The sequence below is a fragment of the Mustela putorius genome, unplaced genomic scaffold (assembly GCF_011764305.1).
Source record: "Mustela putorius furo isolate JIRA1106 unplaced genomic scaffold, ASM1176430v1.1 tig00003846_pilon_pilon_pilon, whole genome shotgun sequence".
NCBI classification, from domain to species: Eukaryota; Metazoa; Chordata; class Mammalia; order Carnivora; family Mustelidae; genus Mustela; species Mustela putorius.
This window is the reverse complement of record NW_025421999.1, coordinates 13,797,732-13,818,136: the sequence shown is the minus strand read 5'-3', so window position 1 is coordinate 13,818,136 and position 20,405 is coordinate 13,797,732. Positions and strand designations below refer to the sequence as shown.

At 33.6% G+C, this 20,405-nt stretch overlaps 1 protein-coding gene across 2 annotated transcripts in view; it reads left to right on the top strand.

The window, feature by feature from the left end:
- Positions 1-20,405, top strand: part of ZC2HC1A (zinc finger C2HC-type containing 1A) — a 47,576-nt gene that overhangs the window by 3,926 nt on the left and 23,245 nt on the right. For both annotated transcript variants that reach the window (XM_045063184.1, XM_004762315.3), the window contains exons 2-5: positions 4,301-4,374; positions 6,437-6,553; positions 12,402-12,543; positions 14,063-14,211. In XM_045063184.1, coding sequence (XP_044919119.1) covers positions 4,301-4,374; positions 6,437-6,553; positions 12,402-12,543; positions 14,063-14,211 — 482 coding nt within the window. The remainder of the gene's footprint in view (positions 1-4,300; positions 4,375-6,436; positions 6,554-12,401; positions 12,544-14,062; positions 14,212-20,405) is intronic.

Here is a 20,405-nt window from a genome sequence, read left to right as displayed (position 1 = left end):
TCTGCTCTCTTTTTCTGCATTATCACTGCTTATCACTACCTGATATTTTATGTATTTGTTTTTATTTTTTCCATGTTAGAAGAGTAGAAGCTCTGTAAGATCATCACTGTTTGCTTACCTCATCGAACAGTTCCTTTCTCAGGGCACCTGGATGGCTCAGTTGGTTAAGCTGCTGCCTTCAGCTCAGGTCATGATCCCAGAGTCCTGGGATCGAGCCCCACATTAGACTCCCTGCCAAGCAGGGAGTCTCCTTCTCCCTCTCCCTCTGCCTGCCATTCCTTTTGCTTGTGCTCTCTTCAATATGTCAAATAAATAAATTAAATCTTTAAAAAAAAAAAAAAGAGCAGTTCCTGTCTCATGCTAGGTGCTCAACAAATACTTGGGGGAATCAACAAATTGATCTATTTTAATGTAGTGTTTGGGCCTGATAAAGTTTTCCTGCAGTTTAGGTAGAAGAGAAAGGGAGGAGGTAAAGAGGAGTTAGTAAATGTAAGCCAGTGTTTCAAAAGATGTGCTACTCAGAACATTGGTCCTAAATGTCTCCTGGGGTCAAGATTTCTGTTAGGAAAATAATAATATACTAAATCCCTTTTTCAATACTGAGGAAGTTCTGCCCTAAGAAAACCCATTCCTTTAATCTAGCATTTGCCAAACATGTAACCATGGATCAAAGGATTTGAGGGTGATTGGTGAAAGTAGAAATGACTAGTCAGGTTCAGACTGAGTAGGAAGAAAAGTGCAATGAGGAATGGGTTATCAAGAAGATGCAAATCATTCTGAGATCAAGAAAGTGATTTAAAGAGAGGTAGAAGGTAGGAGTACATGGCCAGAGAAGGTGCTTGGGTATTTTAAGAGTCCAGAGGTGGACCATTACTAAACTATTTTAACAGTTGTTATTTTTGTTGAACTGGAGTGGTGGACTAAAGAGGAGTAGACTGTGAAGGCTCTCTGTTGAGTAGGTTAAGTGTGAATGTTTAACTGTGAAGGCTCTGTGTTGAGTAGGTTAAGTGTGAATGTTAACTGTTGAAATCTAGGATGAACTCAAAGAGGAAAGTCTTTTGAGATTATTAGGGATTGTTGACCTGAAAATAATTAGATTTTGAAAAGGATTGTTGGAAAAAGACTGTATAACAGATGCTGTATGCTTCAAAACGAAGGTTTGTTTTAAAGGTTGGATTCAGATGAGCAGTGACCCATGGTGAAGAAAGAGACATGCTACACAGAAGCCAGAACTGTTCTTAATTTCCAAGATTTCATTTCTTTTGAAAATGTTCTTTCCTATTTCTTAAATAGATACATTTTAGAATGTCATAACTATTTAGATAACAGCATATTATTTCACATCTATATATATGTAATATATATCATAGTATTATATAAAGATACCATTTCAAGCCTTATGGTGCAGGTTTTGAAGTTGCCAAATACAGTAATGCATAACAGAATCAACACTGTGTGTGAGATAAATTTTATAAAGAAAAGTTATGGAGAGTTTTAGAATATTAAGGTACTTTAGTTACTTGGTTTTATCCATTAATTTGAGTGCTTCTTTTGACAGTGCTTGCTCTCTGCTACAATAGTCACCCCTCTGCATATCATCTCTACTATGTTTTTATAAGCCTCACAGTTTGCTTGCTTTTGCCACACAAGAGAGATTAGTGTTTGCCTTCAAGTGCTGGCGAAGAGTATTTTCTTATTTTATTGGTTGTAAAGCATTTTCATGTATAACATCTCAGATGACCCCTTAAGTTTTAAGGTAGACAGAGCAGATAAAATTCTCATTTAACAAATGTTAAACTGAGGCTATTTATATGATTAGTCATACATTTTTCTTCTAATTCATGTAATGAAGACTTTTCCAACAAGGAGAGAAACATCTTGTTCTTTGCTATAGTTCCTTGCAGATTCTTAGTTCCATATATAGACAAGTGGAATTGATTTTCTCAGCATTCTGCATGCTACCTGAAGCATTCATTCCTCCATCTGCAGTTGGTCAGCTGGTTTAGTCATCCTTATATCTGACCAAATTTTTGTTTAATTTAATGCCAGTAAGAGGGTATGTTATCATCCATGTACCTTTCTTGCTAATGTGGTCTTAGGGTAGGTTTTATTAAATACATATAGTATATTTGTTATGGTGTATTAGATAGAAGGGGGCCATGTATGTCATTCAACCTAACTTCCTTCCGAATTTTATACAAGAGGAGGCTGAACCTTAGTGAGGTTAAATATCTTCCCCAGGGAGTTATAGTTCTGGGACTTATTAGACAAATTTCAGTGCCTTTTTTGCTAAGCTGTCATGTCTTTTAATTAATACCATTACAACAAAATGTAGCTTTGTGACTCAGAACCTAAGCTGCTTATGACGTGTTGGTAGAAGAGGGTGTTCACACTAACATACATTTGCATGTTATACTTTGTGAATTATAGGGCTATGCTGTATGACTACCTAATATAAGAGGGAGGAAATTAAAAATTTATATCTTTATTTATTTTGAATGAAGTAATGACTTCAAAATTTTTGTAAAATTTTTGTTATTTATTTAACTGAAGTATACTTTAAAGCAGGGAAAATAAGTGATACTCTAACATTTTGTATTGATGAATTTTTAAATCATTGCTTAGAATTTAAAAGGTTATATGAAAATTATAAGTAAACAATAGATTATATATCATGTGGCATCACTTTGAGCATCATTATGAAGACATTCTTAGTGTATGTTACAGATACATAGTGAAATTAAGTCCCTGTTCTCCCTAGATAACCTAACCTCTGGTATTAGAGAAGAACAATTCAGGCAAATCTTTGCTTTTGTAGTGCCCACAGCTTTACTGCCACCGTAGAGACATTGCCTCCATTTGAGATGATAGTCACTATCTACCATTAAAATTGGGCAGTGGAGTATTGAGAGAATGAGAGAACAAAACAGTTTTTCTATTATGGTTTGATTATATTCCCACCCATGTCTATTTTGATTCTTCTGTTAGTTTTCTTGAACTTACTAAATGCTTTGGAACAAATTACATGAAGTCATAATTGTACTTTTCTCATGAGTTTCTTTAGGTTACTTCTAAAACAAAGTGGCTATTTGTCTTTCATGTGATAAGGAATTTTAACAGTAAAATATTCAGCAGAAAATATATTTAAGAAATATATTTAAATGTATCTAATTATGAATTATATTCAATTATTATTTTATATTATATATTAATTATATATTGTTAATATATTTAATGATTAAATAAATAAAATATATTTAATATAGTTAAGATACAGATTCAAGTACCATTTTTAGAAAATCACAGGTATGGCAATAAATTTAGTTTTGATAATTGGCTAGACAGTAAAATGACAAATAGACTCAGCTATGTAGAATTCCAAAGAATGTAGTTGTTTCTTTTAAATAAATTTAGCAACAAAATCTGTTGTATGAAAATGTGTGATAGATGCAGTAAGTTTTGATTGAGTAAAAGTTTCAGCTACTTGCCAGTTATTTGATGAATTGTGCCATAGGATGGAATATCTCAGTTTGCTGGTCCATTGAATTCTTATATAATATTATATGTATAAAATAATGAACAATTTATATAATAAAGGTAAGCATAGTAACTAGGGATTCTTTAAGGCATTATAGTTCCTATTGTCTGCTGTTACACAGACAAATTATTATTATTTTTCTTAAGATTTTATTTATTTGTGAGAGAGAGAGGGAGCAAAGCAGGGGGAGCTGCAGGCAGAGTAGAAGGAGAACCAGGCTCCCCACTGAGCAAGGAGCCTGATGTGAGACTTGATCCCAGGATCAGGATCATGACCTCAGCCAAAGGCAGATGCCCAATGGACTGAGCTAGTCCCAGAACAAGATTCTTTTTATCTTAGAATCCTTAGATCATCTCAGGAAGCCATCTCACTGATCACCAATGTTATATCTTAATCCTTTGAAGATTAATAATATATAATATTAACCTCAAGGTAAACAATGTTTAAAGTTTGGTAATTTACAGTAGAGACAGGCTATAAATTCAGAAAATGTAACAAATTGGTTTGTTTAAAATTAAAGAAAACAAGATATTTCCAACAATATCAGTTTGGTGATACTTAAATCATGACATCAATATTTGACATGTCCTTTTTGACCACTGATAACTCTAAGTCTTGTGCCTCTTTTAATAATATTACTTATTCCAAAATGAAACAAGACATTTTCCACAAGAACTGACAGCTTATATATGAGGACATTAAAATTTGGAAGTTTCACAATTTGAACAAAGAATTTATTGATTAAATTCTTTTCTCTTTTAGAAAATGGAAGTGTCCAAGTAGGAGAATTGTTACCTTGCAAGATTTGTGGAAGAACGTTCTTTCCAGTGGCATTAGTGAGTACCTTTTTCCTTTGGATTATGATAGATCTGTAATTATTCGATAATTTAGGACAACTATCTTGGGAAGAACCTCTGTGGAATAATTTAAAGAGATACTAGTCAGTGTTCTTTGTTCAAGTGTATCAGTTCCACCTATGTCTTTCTTCTAGAGAGGTCTCTCCTTCATAGTTTGGTCTTCAGAACTACTCTGTTAAGTGTTTCTGTGTGGGAATATTAACAAAAACAGAACAAAAACTCAGAAGTGCGTAATTATGTATTTAAAGATAAAGAATGGTATGTGTCTGGGATCTGCTTTAAAGTACCTTAGGAAAAAGAGCTGGGATAGATGACAAGATTGCTAAATTGCTGATAATTGTTGATGAGTAAGTGGGAGTTCATGACACTATGCTCTTAATTCTTATGTATATTTGAAATATTTGAAGAAAAGTTGTTTTCAATTAAAAGTGTACCTAAATTATATACCTATATTATGCATTCTTTTTAAATTTTTATTATTTTTTATATTATACATTCTTTAGCTACTTTTATTAGTAACACAAATAGGAGTACTTTTAATTGATTTTAATGTTAAATAACCAACTAGAGAATAATGAAAAAATACCTATGTACCTAAAATATTTTATTTTTACCTTAAATATAAAAATACATTTGTTAATATTTTGATGCAGAATAAAGACTTTTCTTTGAATATGCATCTGCTGATTAAAGTTCTGCCACAATCCAGAATGCGTGTTACTATTTCCAGTTTGTTTCTTTAAAGTAAAACAAGGATTTAATGATCCAAAATATCTGTTGGAATATCGACTCTTTTTAAATAATAACAGCTTTTTTCCTTTGTTCTTTAAAAACATCTTGCCCACACTTAACTCAATGATTTTGTTGTTTTTGTATCATCTCGCTGTTTTTCAAACCATTTTCAAAGCATTCAGCTCAGTTTACATAGGAAAGAAAATGCCTTCGTTTGCCCTTATTTAATATTTAATTAAATAATGTAATCACTATACAACTACAGCTTATATAACATATCATATTTGGAAATAAGTACTACATACTTTTGACACAACTCAATGTAAGAACAGGCATCTATCAGAAAATTGCTTGCTAGCCACACTTTTATTTTTTTCATATTTAAGAGATTTTTATTCTAATAGCTATAATTATAGTACTTGCTTGAAAACTAAAAACAAGTATGTATTAATTTCTAAGTATATATTGAAAATTTAAGAGGTTGCATGATATTAAACGAACCAGTTTGGAGGTTTCCTCTTTTCTCAGATAAAGTTTAACAGTTCTAGCTTGTTCAGTGTTTATCAAAATACAAAAGAAAAAAAGTGCATATAGTGCACTTCAATTAACATATTTTATTTGGAAGAGGAAAAATGATTATTTATCCAGTAGGTTAACTGAACGTCATTTATAAGAGCAATCATTGTAATGTCCTTAAAATGAATACATGAATGATTGAATGAATGAGTTGGCAGCCATATTTAAAAAACCTATAGAAGTGGAATGCTAGATAGCTCAAAAATCATGGGTAAAGAAAGATAAACTTGTTCCTTGTAATATGTAAATGTAATATGGTAACATGCTACTGTTGTATTAAGAACTTTAGTAAGCCAGGTTACTACTATTGTTTTAATTTTTGTAATCCTCACACTAATGCAGTCTCTGTTTACATTCTTTTTCCAGTATCTATTTTCATGTATTTAATAATGAAGATAACTTTTTTTTCCCACTTAAATAACTTTGGCTTTGTTACATTATTTTCCTTATTCTTAGCAGTGTGGAAACTGGAATAGTCAATAACTCTCAATAAAATTTTGGAAGACTATTTATCTATACTTTCTTGTTGTATATAGTATTCATATTTTCTTGAGAAATAACTTAGAGCATGCATTATATATACTTTTTAATGGTTTTAGTTAAAGCAAAATATCGTATTTATATATTATTTCATCTTCTAGTTTTGAAATTGGTCTCAAATGACAATTTGAAGTTTATAGATTTCCTTTCTATAGAAAAGAAAATGATGCATTGTATTTCTTTATCTTAATAGAAAAAACATGGACCTATTTGCCAGAAAACTGCCACTAAGAAGCGGAAGACTTTTGATTCAAGCAGACAAAGAGCTGAAGGAACTGATATTCCAACAGTAAAGCCTCTTAAACCTAGGGTAATTATATAGCTTTTTGGATAGAATGAATTCTGCTTTGTGTTTTCAGTTTAAAAATGATCAGAAACTTGTTTATTTTAAACTTCTGCTAAGGGGAAACCAAACTACTATCTCCAGATCTATTACAGTGAGGTTTTTGTAGCATCAGATCTCTAGTTGCTTAGCTATAGGCTGGAAATAATTAAAAATTCCTCACATGTTCTTTTTAAGTCATTGTTAATTATTGCAGCCTATTTAAGCACTCTAGTTTAAGCCTCTTATCAAGTATAGTCTCTATATACAAAAGCAAAGTCATAATTTACAGATACCTTGGCATTATAGATATTTATTATCTTGATTAATTGTCTGTAATTGTGATCTTATGCTTTCTGGGGAAGTTTGATCAGTTACTCAACTGTCCATGTATAGCTGTTGTCAGTTTATTTTCTTTGAAAGCAATGAATCTCCTTTAATAATATCTCTTTAATTCTACCTGTGATATGTTATATTGCCAACAATAAAGCACATACATACTTTGTTCGGAATAGTTTTAAAGAGTTAGTTCAATGAAAAGTCAAAATTTGAGTACCTCATTGAATAGATTTTTGAAATAAACCCTTCTTCATTGATAATAACCTCTCCCAGTGCTACAGGAGAACATTTCCCTGTGGGGCAACTAATCTTACTAATAAAATTATTTGATAATAGAAAAGTTGAATGTTCATCTTTTTTTTCAGTCTATGTATAAGTGAAGGTGAAATTTGAATAGTGTACATAAACCATTATTTGATATTTTTCTTAGTATATCTGCTGGATATATGATTATATTGGCTTTAATTGGCTAAGAGGTAAACTGTTGAAATTTTTAGACAGTGTAATATACTGGGTGTGAAAATGAAAGCTGGCTCAAGAGTCATACTGCCTGGATTTAACCCTTGCTCTATTACTTACCATGCTGTGTTGGGAAGTTACTTTATCTGTGCATCTCTTTATCTGTAAAATGGTGATAGTAATGCTAGTATCTGTCTTGTAGGGTTCTTACTGAATTTATCCATAGTGATCTCTCAGTAAATATTAGTTATCCTATTTTTTTTTTTAAGATTTTATTTATTTATTTGTCAGAGAGAGAGAGAGACAGAGAGAGTGAGCACAGGCAGGCAGAGTGGCAGAGGGAGAAGCAGGCTTCCTACGGAACAAGAAGCCCGATGTGGGACTCGATCCCAGGACACTGGGATCCTGACCTGAGCCGAAGGCAGCCGCTTAATGAACTGAGCTACCCAGGCGTCCCAGTTATCCTATTTTTTAAAAAAATGATTTATTTATTTATGTATTTACTTATTAGAGAGAGAGTGTGTGCGAGAGTGAGTAGGGGCAGAGGGAGAGGGAGAGAAAAACCCAAACAGTCTCTGTGCTGAGTGTAGACCCTGAGGCAGGCAGTGGGGTGGGGGGTTGGAATTGCTCAATCCCACAACCCTGAGATCATGACCTGGGCTGAAATCAAGACTTGGACACTTAACCGACTAAGGGAGAAGGGTTCTAATAGTGAAAAAAATTAACCTTCAGATTAAAAACAAAGTAAAAACCATGGCTTTACATGAAGTAGTATAATTTCTTGGTACTTAAAAATGTGGTTCATAGAGCAATCATACCAGCACTATTTGAGAACTTGTTAGAAATGCAGAATCTCAGGTCCTACCCAGAAATACTGAGTTAAGAATCTGCATTTTAACAAAATCCTTGGGCAAGTCATAGGCGCCTTAAAGTTTGAAATGCTGTGTATTAGAAGATTTTTTTCAAGATTTTATTTATTTATTTGTTAGAGAGAGAGCATGAGTGGGGGGATGGGGCAAGCAGAGTGAGAAGCAGACTCCCCATTGAGCAAGGAGCCTGAAGAGGGACTTGATCCCAGGACCCTGGGATCATAACCTGAGCCAAAGCCAGATGCTTAACCGACTGAGGCACCCAGGTGTCCCAAACACTATTTTTATTTTTAGATTTTATTTATTTATTGGAGAGAAAGAGAGTGAAAAGATTTTATTTATTTATTGGAGAGAAAGAGAGTGAATGAGAGAGAGAGAGAGCACGCGCGCTTGCGCACTGCCAGGGAAGGAGCGGAGGGAGAGGGAAAAGCAGACTCCCCACTGAGTAGGGAGCCTTACACAGGGCTCCATCCCAGGACACTAGGGATCATGACCCCAGCCAAAGGCAGATGCTTAACCGACTGAGCCACCCAGGCGCTCCTTTGTTAGAAGATTTTAATATCATAGTGCAGTTCTGTCTTTATCTGTATCAAAGAAGTCCTATAAAATCACAAGCAGAGTGGAGGAAAGCAGATATAAATTCCATTTTGGGAATAACTAAAGGTAGGCGTAATCCACAAAGTACAAAATATATTAAGGGCTGCCCAAAGCTTCTGGTCTTCCAGAAGAACCTGCCCATAGAAGAAGTGTAGAAAGTGGCTAAAGGACCCATGGCCCGGAATGGGAACCTGTCACCTTAGAGATGAAGGGTCTCCTTGTCTTAAATGTGACTCCTTAACTGTGAGGGGTCTAAACAGGAAGTATAGACCCCTTTTTTGCTGCAGCCAAAGCAGGAATTGGGGTATCGGAACTTGGGTAGCCAGGAATTGGAATTAGCTTGGCTGAAATTGGACAAAAACCAGGAGCGAGGAAGTAGGGACATAAGGCACAGAGAGTTTAAGGGGGCCCAATGGCAGAAACTCTCAAAAAAATCACTAATGAAAAAAAAAATACACTTTCTGAACATAAGGAGCCTATCTAAAGGGCTAGGTCTTTTAGTTTGGTTTTGTTTTGTTAGTTTAAGTGATTAATATGGTTACTGAGGGAAGCATGGTTGGCAACAGGAGCCTTCCTGGACCCAAGTTGTTTTAGAGAAGCATGAGAGGTATGGCTGTGTGATCAGAGAGGCCTTATTTGCATCCATATCTGGTATAACGGAGAAGATAGCTGGCTTTCAGTTTGTGTACCTTGGAAGCAAACTGTGCACCTTTCCTCCCTAGAACCTCTTGTAAATAGCTGTAACAAGAAAACCTAATTCATTCAATGATGAGTAATAAAAAGCATTAATTTAGCACTGACATAGGATGCTGTGAAAAGAAAGGTAGATGAGAGCTGCAAAACTTATCAGTAGGTGAGTTATACTTACAGAGTAGATGAATGTTGTGATCACACCTTTCACCATAAAAATTAACTTTAAAGAATCAGTCACATTCAATAACTGAGTTTGCTTGTATTTAGTTAAGATTTTGTATCTATATTTGTGAGAGAGGTATATTTGTAATTTTTCTTTTTATCAAATGTTTATTTGATAAACTTTTTATCAAATGTTATTGCTCTCAACAGGCTAGTTAGAAAGTTGTTCTCAGGGTGCCTGGGTGGCTTAGGCAGTTAAGCACCTGCCTCCCGCTCAGGTCATAATCCTGGTGTGCTGGGATGGAGCCCTGCATCAGGCTCCCAGCTCAGCGGTGAGCCTGCTTCATCCTCTCCCTCTGCTGCTCTCTCTGCAGTGCTCTCTCTCTCAAATAAATAAATAAAATCCTTTAAAAAAAAGGTTGTTTTCTTGGTTTATGTTGAAAGAGTTTTTAAAAGATTGATGCTATTTCTTCCTTAAATGTCTACAAGAATTCAATTCTAAAGGCATCTGGGCCAATTTTCTTTAGGTTTTTAAATAATAGATTCACACACACACAAAAATAAATGTGAGACTGTTAGGATTTTGTTTCTTTTAGTATCTGTTTTGTGGTGTTTGTCAAGGATATTGTCCACTTAATGTTGTCAGATTTATTAGCACAAAGGTCCATTTTGGTGTCTTCTCTTTTCCTTATGTTTGTAAGATCTATATCATGTACTATTTTCCATCCCTTGGTATTGTGTGATTTCCTTTTTTCCCTTATTAGTCCTGCCTCATTAGTATTTTTTAAAAATCATCATTTGACTTTGCTGATTCAATGTATATTCTTGATTTAAAAAATAAAGACCTAATAAGGATAGTTGGGTATTTGAATAATGTGACAAAATAAATGTATGATAGCACAGGAGCCAGCATTATGCATAGTAGAAAGATGCTTAGAGATAGCCATTAAAGACAGGAACAAGATTAAGCTCCAAGCAATATAGTAATTACTATAACTGATATAGTTAGATATTAGATGCATAGGGATTAGAAAAGAGGAGGTAAATGCATCATTATTAGGAGATGATATACCTGGAAAACCCAAGAGAATCAGGTGCTAAAATATTACAAACAATAAGAGAAGCCTGTGAAATAATGAGATATAATGCTAATATACAGAAATTACTAGGTTTCATATTTCAACAAACCCTTGAAACATAAAAAAGTAGAAAAGACTCTATAAAAGAACAACACAAAATAAAAAATGTATAGGGATAAACCTTTTAAAGGTATAAGACTTTCACATAGACTACTTATAAAAACAAAGCACAAATACTTCTTCAAATGCAAATATTATATAATGTTTTTGGATAGGTAGATTCAACAAAATAAAGATATTAAGTTTCTTAAGTTGTTTATGAATGTAATGTTTAAGTTTTCCAGTTAAAATACAGTTTAAAAAATTAGACAAGCTGATTCTGAGGTTCATATGGAAAAATGTACATACAAGAATAATCCGAAAAGATTGCGAAAGCAGAATGAAGTAGGGTTATCCTATCAGATATGAAAATATTATTATAAAGTCTCAGTATTTAAAACACTGGTACTAACACAAGCATAGTCAGAACACTGGAACAGAAGAGAAAGTTCAGAAATAGGCCCAAATATAAAAGAGAATATGATAAAAGTGTTAATAGTTCAGTGGGGAGCAAAGTCAATAAAGGATGCTGAGACAGCTACATAGCCATGTTAAAACCAACAAATAAAGTTGAATCTATATGTCACAATATAACTCATGATAAATTCTGAATGAATAAAAGATTTAAAATTTTACAATGAAGTCATGAAAATTCTAGGAGGAAAACATGGGAAAATTCCACTTGTTCCAACTTTACACATTGAATAAATAGTGACTTGCTAATAGTGACTATAAATCTGGAGACCCATAAAAAACCAAGTAAATTAAACTATATTTTAAAAATTAATTCCTCATATCAGGAGATCCTTAGACAAGGTCATAAGACAGCCATATTGTAGGGGAGGGCTGAGGCTAATCTATAAAGAGTTAACTAAAAATTGCTAAAATTAAGACCAGTAATCAACAGGTAAGTTGACCAGGCATATAAACAGTACACAAAAAAGGCAATGCAATTATTCTTGATATAAAAAGATGCTCAACACACTTCTTATAAGAGAAAAGCCAGTTAAAACCCAACAGAGAAAACTATTCTTTACCTCTCCAGTCAGTTAAAAAAAACAGAAGTTTAACATACTCTGTTGGAGGAAATCTAGTAAAATAGGGAAATTACACTGTTAGTGGGAGCCTAAGTGGATGCAACACATACAGAAGTTAATTTAGCAGTGTTTATCACAATTATTATTGCATTTTTAAAATTGCATATAATAAAATTACATGAAGTTTCTTTTTAAAATCACAAATTTTAAGGAAAGTAATTTAAGGACCTCCTAATAAGAGAACATTTAAAACAATATAGCATTTCCTCAAGTTTTATTTCAATTAATTTTTTAAAAAGATTCTTTTTATTTATTTGAGATAGAGCATAAGCACGAGGGAGAGGGAAAGGGAGAAACAAGCTATCTGCTGAGCAGGGAGCCAGGACCTTGGGATCGTGACCTGAGCCAAAGTCTGATGCTTACCAACAGCCACCAAGGCACCCTATTTCAATTAATTATTTTAAAAATGTTTTGAAATGGGCTTTTCTTTATTTGTTTGTAGCCTGAACCACCAAAGAAACCATCTAATTGGAGAAGAAAACATGAAGAATTCATTGCCACCATAAGAGCAGCTAAAGGCCTTGATCAGGCACTTAAAGAGGGTGGAAAACTTCCTCCTCCTCCTCCACCTTCTTACGATCCTGGTATGTAGAATATTGTTGATGGAAATCTTCATATGGAGGGAAAATATTGATAGAATTATTAATTTTAAGTTGTTGATAAAATTAATTTATAATAATGGAACCTGATGAACCATAATCTTTTAAATTTTAATTATAAAATAATGATGCTAGTGCAGGCATTTAGGCTTATCAAGACACACTGATGTTGAACATAGAAATACTTTATCTTTTTATCTCAGTACTATTTAAACATGAAACGTTATAATGTCATATGAAAAATTATTGTAGTATATCCCAGGAAATATTTGAAGAAACTCACTGTCATTCGAAATGTAGTCGTTTGGTAAGATTCAGATTGTATGTTGCCTAGTTCTTTGGTATCTTCTCATCTGGGAAGAAAAGAAATCATTGTTTCCAAGAGGTATGTGTTCATGTGAGGAGACCACCATATAGCTTGATTTACCTAAATTATGCTTTAAATTCATGTGTTAATATAGTTTCTTCATTAGATGGATAAAAGTAGCTTATTTGTTACCAGAAGCAAGGCAAGATGCTGGAAACCCAATATGAGATACTGAGATAATGGAACATTCAAAATATCCACAATAGAATTTGACATAGACTAGTAGAATAGTTTAAAGAGGTAGTTATTTAAATGTATGAAGTTAGCTGCATTAAAATTGTGTTAGTATTCTTGATTGAGATTTATTTCTTAGTAAAGGGAAGTTCTTACCAAATAAGTCAGGGAGATGAAAAGCATAGCATATGGACTATAGTCAATAATATAATTACTTTGTATGGTGACAGATGGGTGGTGTGGATTGAATATCATAATAGAATTGGCAAATGACCATGTTGTACACCTGAAACTAATGTAACATTGTATGTCAGCTATACTTCAGTAATAAATTAAAAAAAAGTCATTTAGAAAATCTACATATGATCATTTTTAACGTTTTATTGTAGTGGAGAGGTTGACAACCTATTTCTATAGAGGACCAGATAGTAAATATCTTAGTTAATGAAGTATATTTTTATTTCTTCTTTCATCTAAGAGAAAATACAGCTGTATAAAGCTGATTAAACTATTAATTAAAATATTTTAACAGATCAGCCCAAATTTTAAGATTTATTTTTAATATATTATGTTATTACTGCTTAACTTCATCTCTAGCATAAAATATGTAGATATGGTGAAAACATATGGTATATTATGAAGGCAAAGAAGAAATCCTGTTTGTCTTCTACGTATTCATTCTTTTGTACTAAGGATTTTTATCTTTTGGAGTTTTCTTTCCCCCCTCAAATTTGATCCTAGGCTAGCAGAAGATTAGAATTTATCATATACTAGTAAATTTCTTTCTTAAATGTCTTCACTGAGTTTAGTAGTCAGGTTGGGGGGTTTTAAGTAAATGACAAGTTTTGCTTATCAAATATAATACTTTGTCAGACATCTTGAATTACTCTTCGTTAAAATTTATAATTCTTCATGTTTCCCTTCAAGAATTACTTTATTAATCTGTTTCTTTTTTTGTTTTAGATTATATTCAGTGTCCATATTGCCAGAGGAGATTTAATGAAAATGCAGCTGATAGACATATTAATTTCTGTAAAGAACAGGCAGCACGTATTAGTAATAAAGGCAAATTTTCTACTGATACCAAAGGAAAGGCGACTTCTCGGACACAGGTGAAATGCTCAATTATTTCTACAAATAAAGGAGAAAAATGACTCTTTCAGATTCACAGCTTTTTGCTTGTGCTTTACAGAACATTTAGCTACAGCTTTCTTACCTGCTTAAAGTTTAATATTACTGTTCAGGGACTGAGTAAGAAATTTGAATGTTTAATAGAGAACAAATAATTGAATGGCCTTGAGTTAATAGAGTCTTGAAAATAATGCAGGTTGAAAAGATATTAGGAAAGGGTAAGACAACTAGTTAAAAAGTAAGTGAAGCAGATTCAGAGGAAATCAGAGGGTTTAGAAAGTGAAAAAGTGGCAATAAAAATCCACATTTGAAAATCATGTATATACTGAAAGTTTCCATGCTATTTGTGACCATACACCCAAGGGAATGAAATCTTGGGCTCTAGTCCAACTGTTAATTCTGAGCTTTAGGCAAGTAACATTTCATGTATGATAGACTTTATTTCTTCATCTGTAAAGTAGTCTATATGATCTTTGTGAAAAGCAAATGAGATGGAGAGCCATAAACCCTATATGGATTTTGTTATATGAAATTTTTACAGTACTGTTTTCTTTTCTTTTTTAATTTTTTTTTCAAATTTTTAAAGATTTTATTTATTTATTTGACAGACAGAGACCACAAGTAGGCAGAGAGGCAGGCAGAGAGAGAGGAGGAAGCAGGCTCCCTGCTGAGCAGAGAGCCTGACATGGGGCTTGATCCCAGGACTCTGAGATCATGACCTGAGCTGAAGGAAGAAGTTTTACTCACTGAGCCACCCAGGCACCCCAGTACTGTTGTTTTTCATTAAGCATATTGTGACACAGAAACTTTGATAATGTCATACTCTTTTTTGAGATTTATTTATTTTATAAAAACGTTGATAATGTCATACTTTTTAAAAAAGATTATTTATTTTAGAGAGAAAAGAGAACATGAGTGGGAGGGGCAGAAGGAGAAGGAGAGAGACTCTTTTTTTTTTTTTTTTTAATTTATTTGACAGAGAGAGAGATCACAAGTAGGCAGAGAGAGGCAGAGAGAGGAAGGGAAGCAGGCGCCCTGCCTAGCAGAGAGCCCGATGTGGGGCTCGATCCCAGGACCCTGGGATCATGACCTGAGCTGAAGGCAAAGGCTTTAACCTACTGAGCCACCCAGGTGCCCCCGAAAAGGAGAGAGACTCTTAAGCAGATTCCCTCCTGACTGAGGAATCCAACACAGGGCTCCCATTTCAGAACCTTGAGATCATGACCTGATCCAAAACCAAGAGTCAGACATTTAACTGACTGTTGCCACCCAGGTGCCCTGATAATGTAATACTTTTCAGCAAACTTCATTTTTCAGAAAACTTTCATTTACAGTTTTTTTAGTACTATAAAATCTAGAAGTCAATAAATAATCAAATCCATTTCACTTATTACTTATGAATCAAGTATTGGACTAAAAGACTTCATTACAACTGGAGCCTTCTTGAGAGGATCCATATTTAATTTTGGTTAATATTATTGGAAGTAGAACTCCCCTCTTATTTTTTACAACACTTTTATTCCGGTGTTTTCCTCATTATTTTCCTCAGTTATTTTAATGTAAATTATACATGTAGAAAAAAAAAACAAACAGGGGTGCCTGGGTGGCTCAGTCTTTCAGCATCTGCCTTCAGCTCAGTTCATGATACCAGGGTTCTGGAATTGAGCCCCGCAGCGGGCTCTCTGCTCGGCAGGAAGCCTGCTGCACCCTCTCCCACTCTTGCTGTGTTCCCTCTCTTGCTATGTCTCTCTCTAAATAAATTTCTAAATAAAATTAAACAAAAAAACAATATACATACATGCGTAACCACAAGAAGGTTAAGAAATAGAGTATTATTAATCTCACAAAACCTCTACTATACCATTTCTCTCCCAGAATTGTAATGTTCTCTCCCTCTTAGACCCTCACCCCATAAACTAGTCGCTATTCTGATTTTACATATAAATCAGTCTTTGCTTTTTTATATAGTCTTCAGACCACGATTGTCCTTTTATTTACTATGGCTTTATAAATCTTGACGTCATGATGGATTTGTAATTATTTTCTCCTCCAGTTTCTCTTCACTTGAAAATAGACAGTGGAAAATATTTTCTAATTTGTGATTGTGCCTTCATTTTTTTGTTATTATTGTCGGTTGTTTCTATTTTTGTATTTTTTGTTATTTGTTTTGTTTCATTTTTATTTTTTAACTGGAGATCTCCACCTGATCTTCCCCACCCTCCATAATCCATACCTTCATCCTTCCCAACTGACTTAGTTCCCTCCATGTTCTAAAATACACCTCTGATCCTGGTAAATTGGTCTCCTTCACATTCACATCTATAAAATGGGGTTAATATGTACCTACCTCAACAGTTATCAGTAGCATTCAGCGAAATAATGCCTATAGGTGTGATTTCTTCTTTCACTTATAGTTTGTTCAAATGTGAATCATTTACTTCCAGATATTTGGTGCTCCTCTAGGTGTTTATTGCTGTAATTTATTTATTTATTTTTTTGCCTCATTCTCTTATAGTGTGAGAACATTCTTGGTAAGATTTCATTTTTGAGATTTGTTTTATTGCCTAGCATATGGTCTTTTATGGTGAATGTTCCTGCAGTCTTCTACTATGATTGTGACTTTTTTTCAAGATCATTAATTTCACCAGCTTTTCATTTAAGTATTTTTAATTTCTCTTATTAATTGTATTTATATTTATAATTTATTGTATCTTTCCTATCTATTGAACTTTATATCATATGGAGTGTGCCTTTTTGTCTATGGTAGCATTCTTTGTGTTGAAGTATGTGTCATCTGATAGTGTATTACTGTTTTGTTTGATCATGCTAATTTCCTTTCAGTTTTTTAACTTGAATTTTTGTTGTTGAAATGTGTTTCATCTGATAATGAATAACCATTTCAGCTTAATTATGATACATTTCTTTCTAATTCTTTCACTTAAATTTGTGTTTTTGCATCTCCTGTAGACAGCCTGTAATTAGTTCATCTTTTTTAAAATCCAGTCTGACAACCTCAAACTGTTGGTTGGAGTGTTTAGGCATTTACACTCAATATAATATTGTTATGTTTGTGGTTAATTCTGATGTGTTGCTATTTTCTATTTTTGTCTCTTTTTTTTATTCCTCTGATACTTTTTCCTTGCTTCTTTTGTCTTAATAAAAGATATTTTATTTGCTCTTGGTTTTCAGTCATCGGATTTTTTTAAATGGTTACTCTAGGAATAACACAATACATTTTTTAACTTACCCCATCTGTGGCTATTTCCACATACCTCTCACCGATCTTAGTGTTACTGTTATATATATGTATCTCTATAAACCCATCAGTATTCCTGTGTGTTGCTATATGTGTTATACCTATACCTTTAAAAGTCATCCGTTCTGGGGCACTTGGGTGGTGCAGTGGGTTAAGCCTCTGCCTTCAGCTCAGGTCATGATCTCAGGGTCCTGGATCAAGCCCCGCATCGGGCTCTCTGCTCAGCAGTGAGCCTGCTTCCTCCTCTTTCTGCCTACTTGTGATCTCTCTCTCTCTCTGTCAAATAAATAAATAAAATCTTAAAAAAAAAAAAAGTCATCCGTTCTTTTTTTTTTTTAAGATTTTATTTATTTATTTGACAGAGATTACAAGTAGGAAGAGAGTCAGACAGAGAGAGAGGAAGGGAAGCAGGCTCCCTGCTGAGCAGAGAGCCCGATGTGGGGCTTGATGCCAAGACTTTGGGATCATGACCTGAGCCAAAGGCAGAGGCTTTAACCCACTGAGCCACCCAGGCACCCCAAAAGTCATCTGTTTTTTAAAGAAATTAGAAAATAAATATATAATCATTTACATACATATGCACATTTATATGTTTATGCACATCCACGTTTACTTTTTTTTTCTTCTGCCTCTGTCTTCTCCTCACACACATTTTGCATTTTACTTTCATGTTATATACTCCCATATTACCATTTTCAGATATCTTCATTTCTTGTAAATCTCAGTCACCATATTTTGTCATTTGCCTTCAATCAGAAGAAGCTTTAGCCTTCTAAGAATACAGATCTGTTGGCAAGGAATTTTGTGCTTTTGGTTATCTGAAAAAAAAAAAAAAACCGGCCTGTATTTTGCCTTTATTTCTCTGTTGAGATTTTCTATGTGGTTATTTACTGTTATTATATTTTTCTTTAATTCTTGTGTGTGTATCCCTTTATCTTTTGAACATGTATATCCTAACTATTTTGAGGGTCTTAACTGCTAAATCTAATATACCTGTGCCCATCTAGCTTATAGCGTTGGCTGTGTTTTGCCACGTATAGGTCATGTTTTTCTCTTTCTTTTTCCTTTTCTTTTCTTACCTCTCCCTTCCCCTTCCTTGCTCCTTTCCCTTTCTTACAGTTGAACCCAGAATACATACTTACCAGTTTTCCAGAACTGCTTTTGGATGGTTTCCAGTCTCTTAAAATCTTTTTTTTTTTAAGATCCTTTTTTATTGTCTGTAAGAGAGTTAAGCAGCTATTTCACCCCCACCGAGTTTGTAGTCAGTTATTGCATTTTTTAATTTCTTGAAGTTGGCTGTTTTTCTAATTTCCTATTTTACCTTTTATAGTTTCTAATTCCCTATTAATATTTCCAGAGTTGTCTTTTATTTCTGTAACTATAGTAAGCATAATTGTTTTATCCTCTGTAGCTGATAATTGTAGTTACCACGTGATCTTTGTAGATATGTTCTTGTTTCTTTTCCGTCAATCATAGTTTCTTATATCATTATGTACATAATTACTGATCACTTGGTACTTGTTGGCCTCAAAAATTATTCATGAGAATTGTTCATGTGAAGACCCTTTTTGTTTCTTCCAGGTTATCTAAGAGTACCACCAATCTGGAGGTACTTTAAATTTTGGCTTACTTTGCCTGGCCACCTAGTAATGTAGATTTATATAGCAAATCCATGTGATGGCCAGTCTGTTGTTATAATCTTAACTGTTGTTGGCCTAATGGTTTATTTTTTTCTTCTTATCTGACATTCATAGCGTATAAAATGTTTTTTTTATACTTTCCAGAGCATTTTTACTTTTTAGTTGAAAGGTCAGTCCAAATAGTGCCTTTTTACTATTTTATTGAAAATGAATGCCCTCCTTGTTCTTTTAGCTTTTTCTAATTTCAAGATCAAGTCTTTATAAACAAAAATATTTGACTAAGAAAATTTATTAGATTTGTGATCTGTATAAAAGCACATGAAATAATAAACATCTAAAAAATACATATTTAATGAAAGAAATATGGATTGAATATAACTGTATAAAAGTATAGTGGTTTTGTTTTTGTAATCACTAAAATGGATTTAATTTATATAAAATTGTTGATTACTGAAGTCATCCTGAAAGCCTAAAGGTTTGACCTCTGCATATGTAATATACTATACCAGCACCCTTTGTTTATACTAATCATTTTTCTCTTTTTTTGGTAGTTTTAGCACAGTATGAGTGGCTCACCTATCCTATTTCTTAATTCAGTTAAGCCTATTTTTAGTAGGCATTCCTGTGATATTTTAAGGGGTCTTCGGCAGGGCTTGTTTTCCATATTATTCTTAGTTTTAAAATCTTTCCTAATATCTTCATTGGTATTTTAGTGGGAGACACTGGTATTAACTGATGTTAATTAAATTTAAATTAATTAAATTTAAAGATTTATTCCTTTAAGAGAGAGAGAGAGAGCTCACAGATGTGTGAGTGGGGAAGGGGCAGAGGGAGAAAATCCCTAAGCATACTCTCTGCTCAGCCTGGAGCCCGACCCTGGTGATCTCACATTCCCAAGTTCATGACCTGAGCTAAAACCAAGAGTCTGAGTCACTCAACTGATTCAGCGGCCCCCAGATGCCCTCTTTTCCCCCTTTTAAAAAATTTATTTGTTTTTATTTTATTTAAAATTAATTAGTTAACATATAGTGTGTTATTAGTTTCAGTAGTAGAGTTCAGTGATTTATCAGTTGCCAGTTGCCTTTTTAAACCAGAAACACCCCTTAGGTTTTCAAGGAAACAGTGACTTAATATGGCTTATCTCCAAAGGATCCCAGTCATGTGTCCATTTGACAGATATTGAAGGTTGCCAAGTGCTTAAGAAATTTCCGCTTCTGGTGCAATAGTGCCAAATGTGCATGGGATGTGTGTGTGTGTGTGTGTGTGTGAGAGAGAGAGA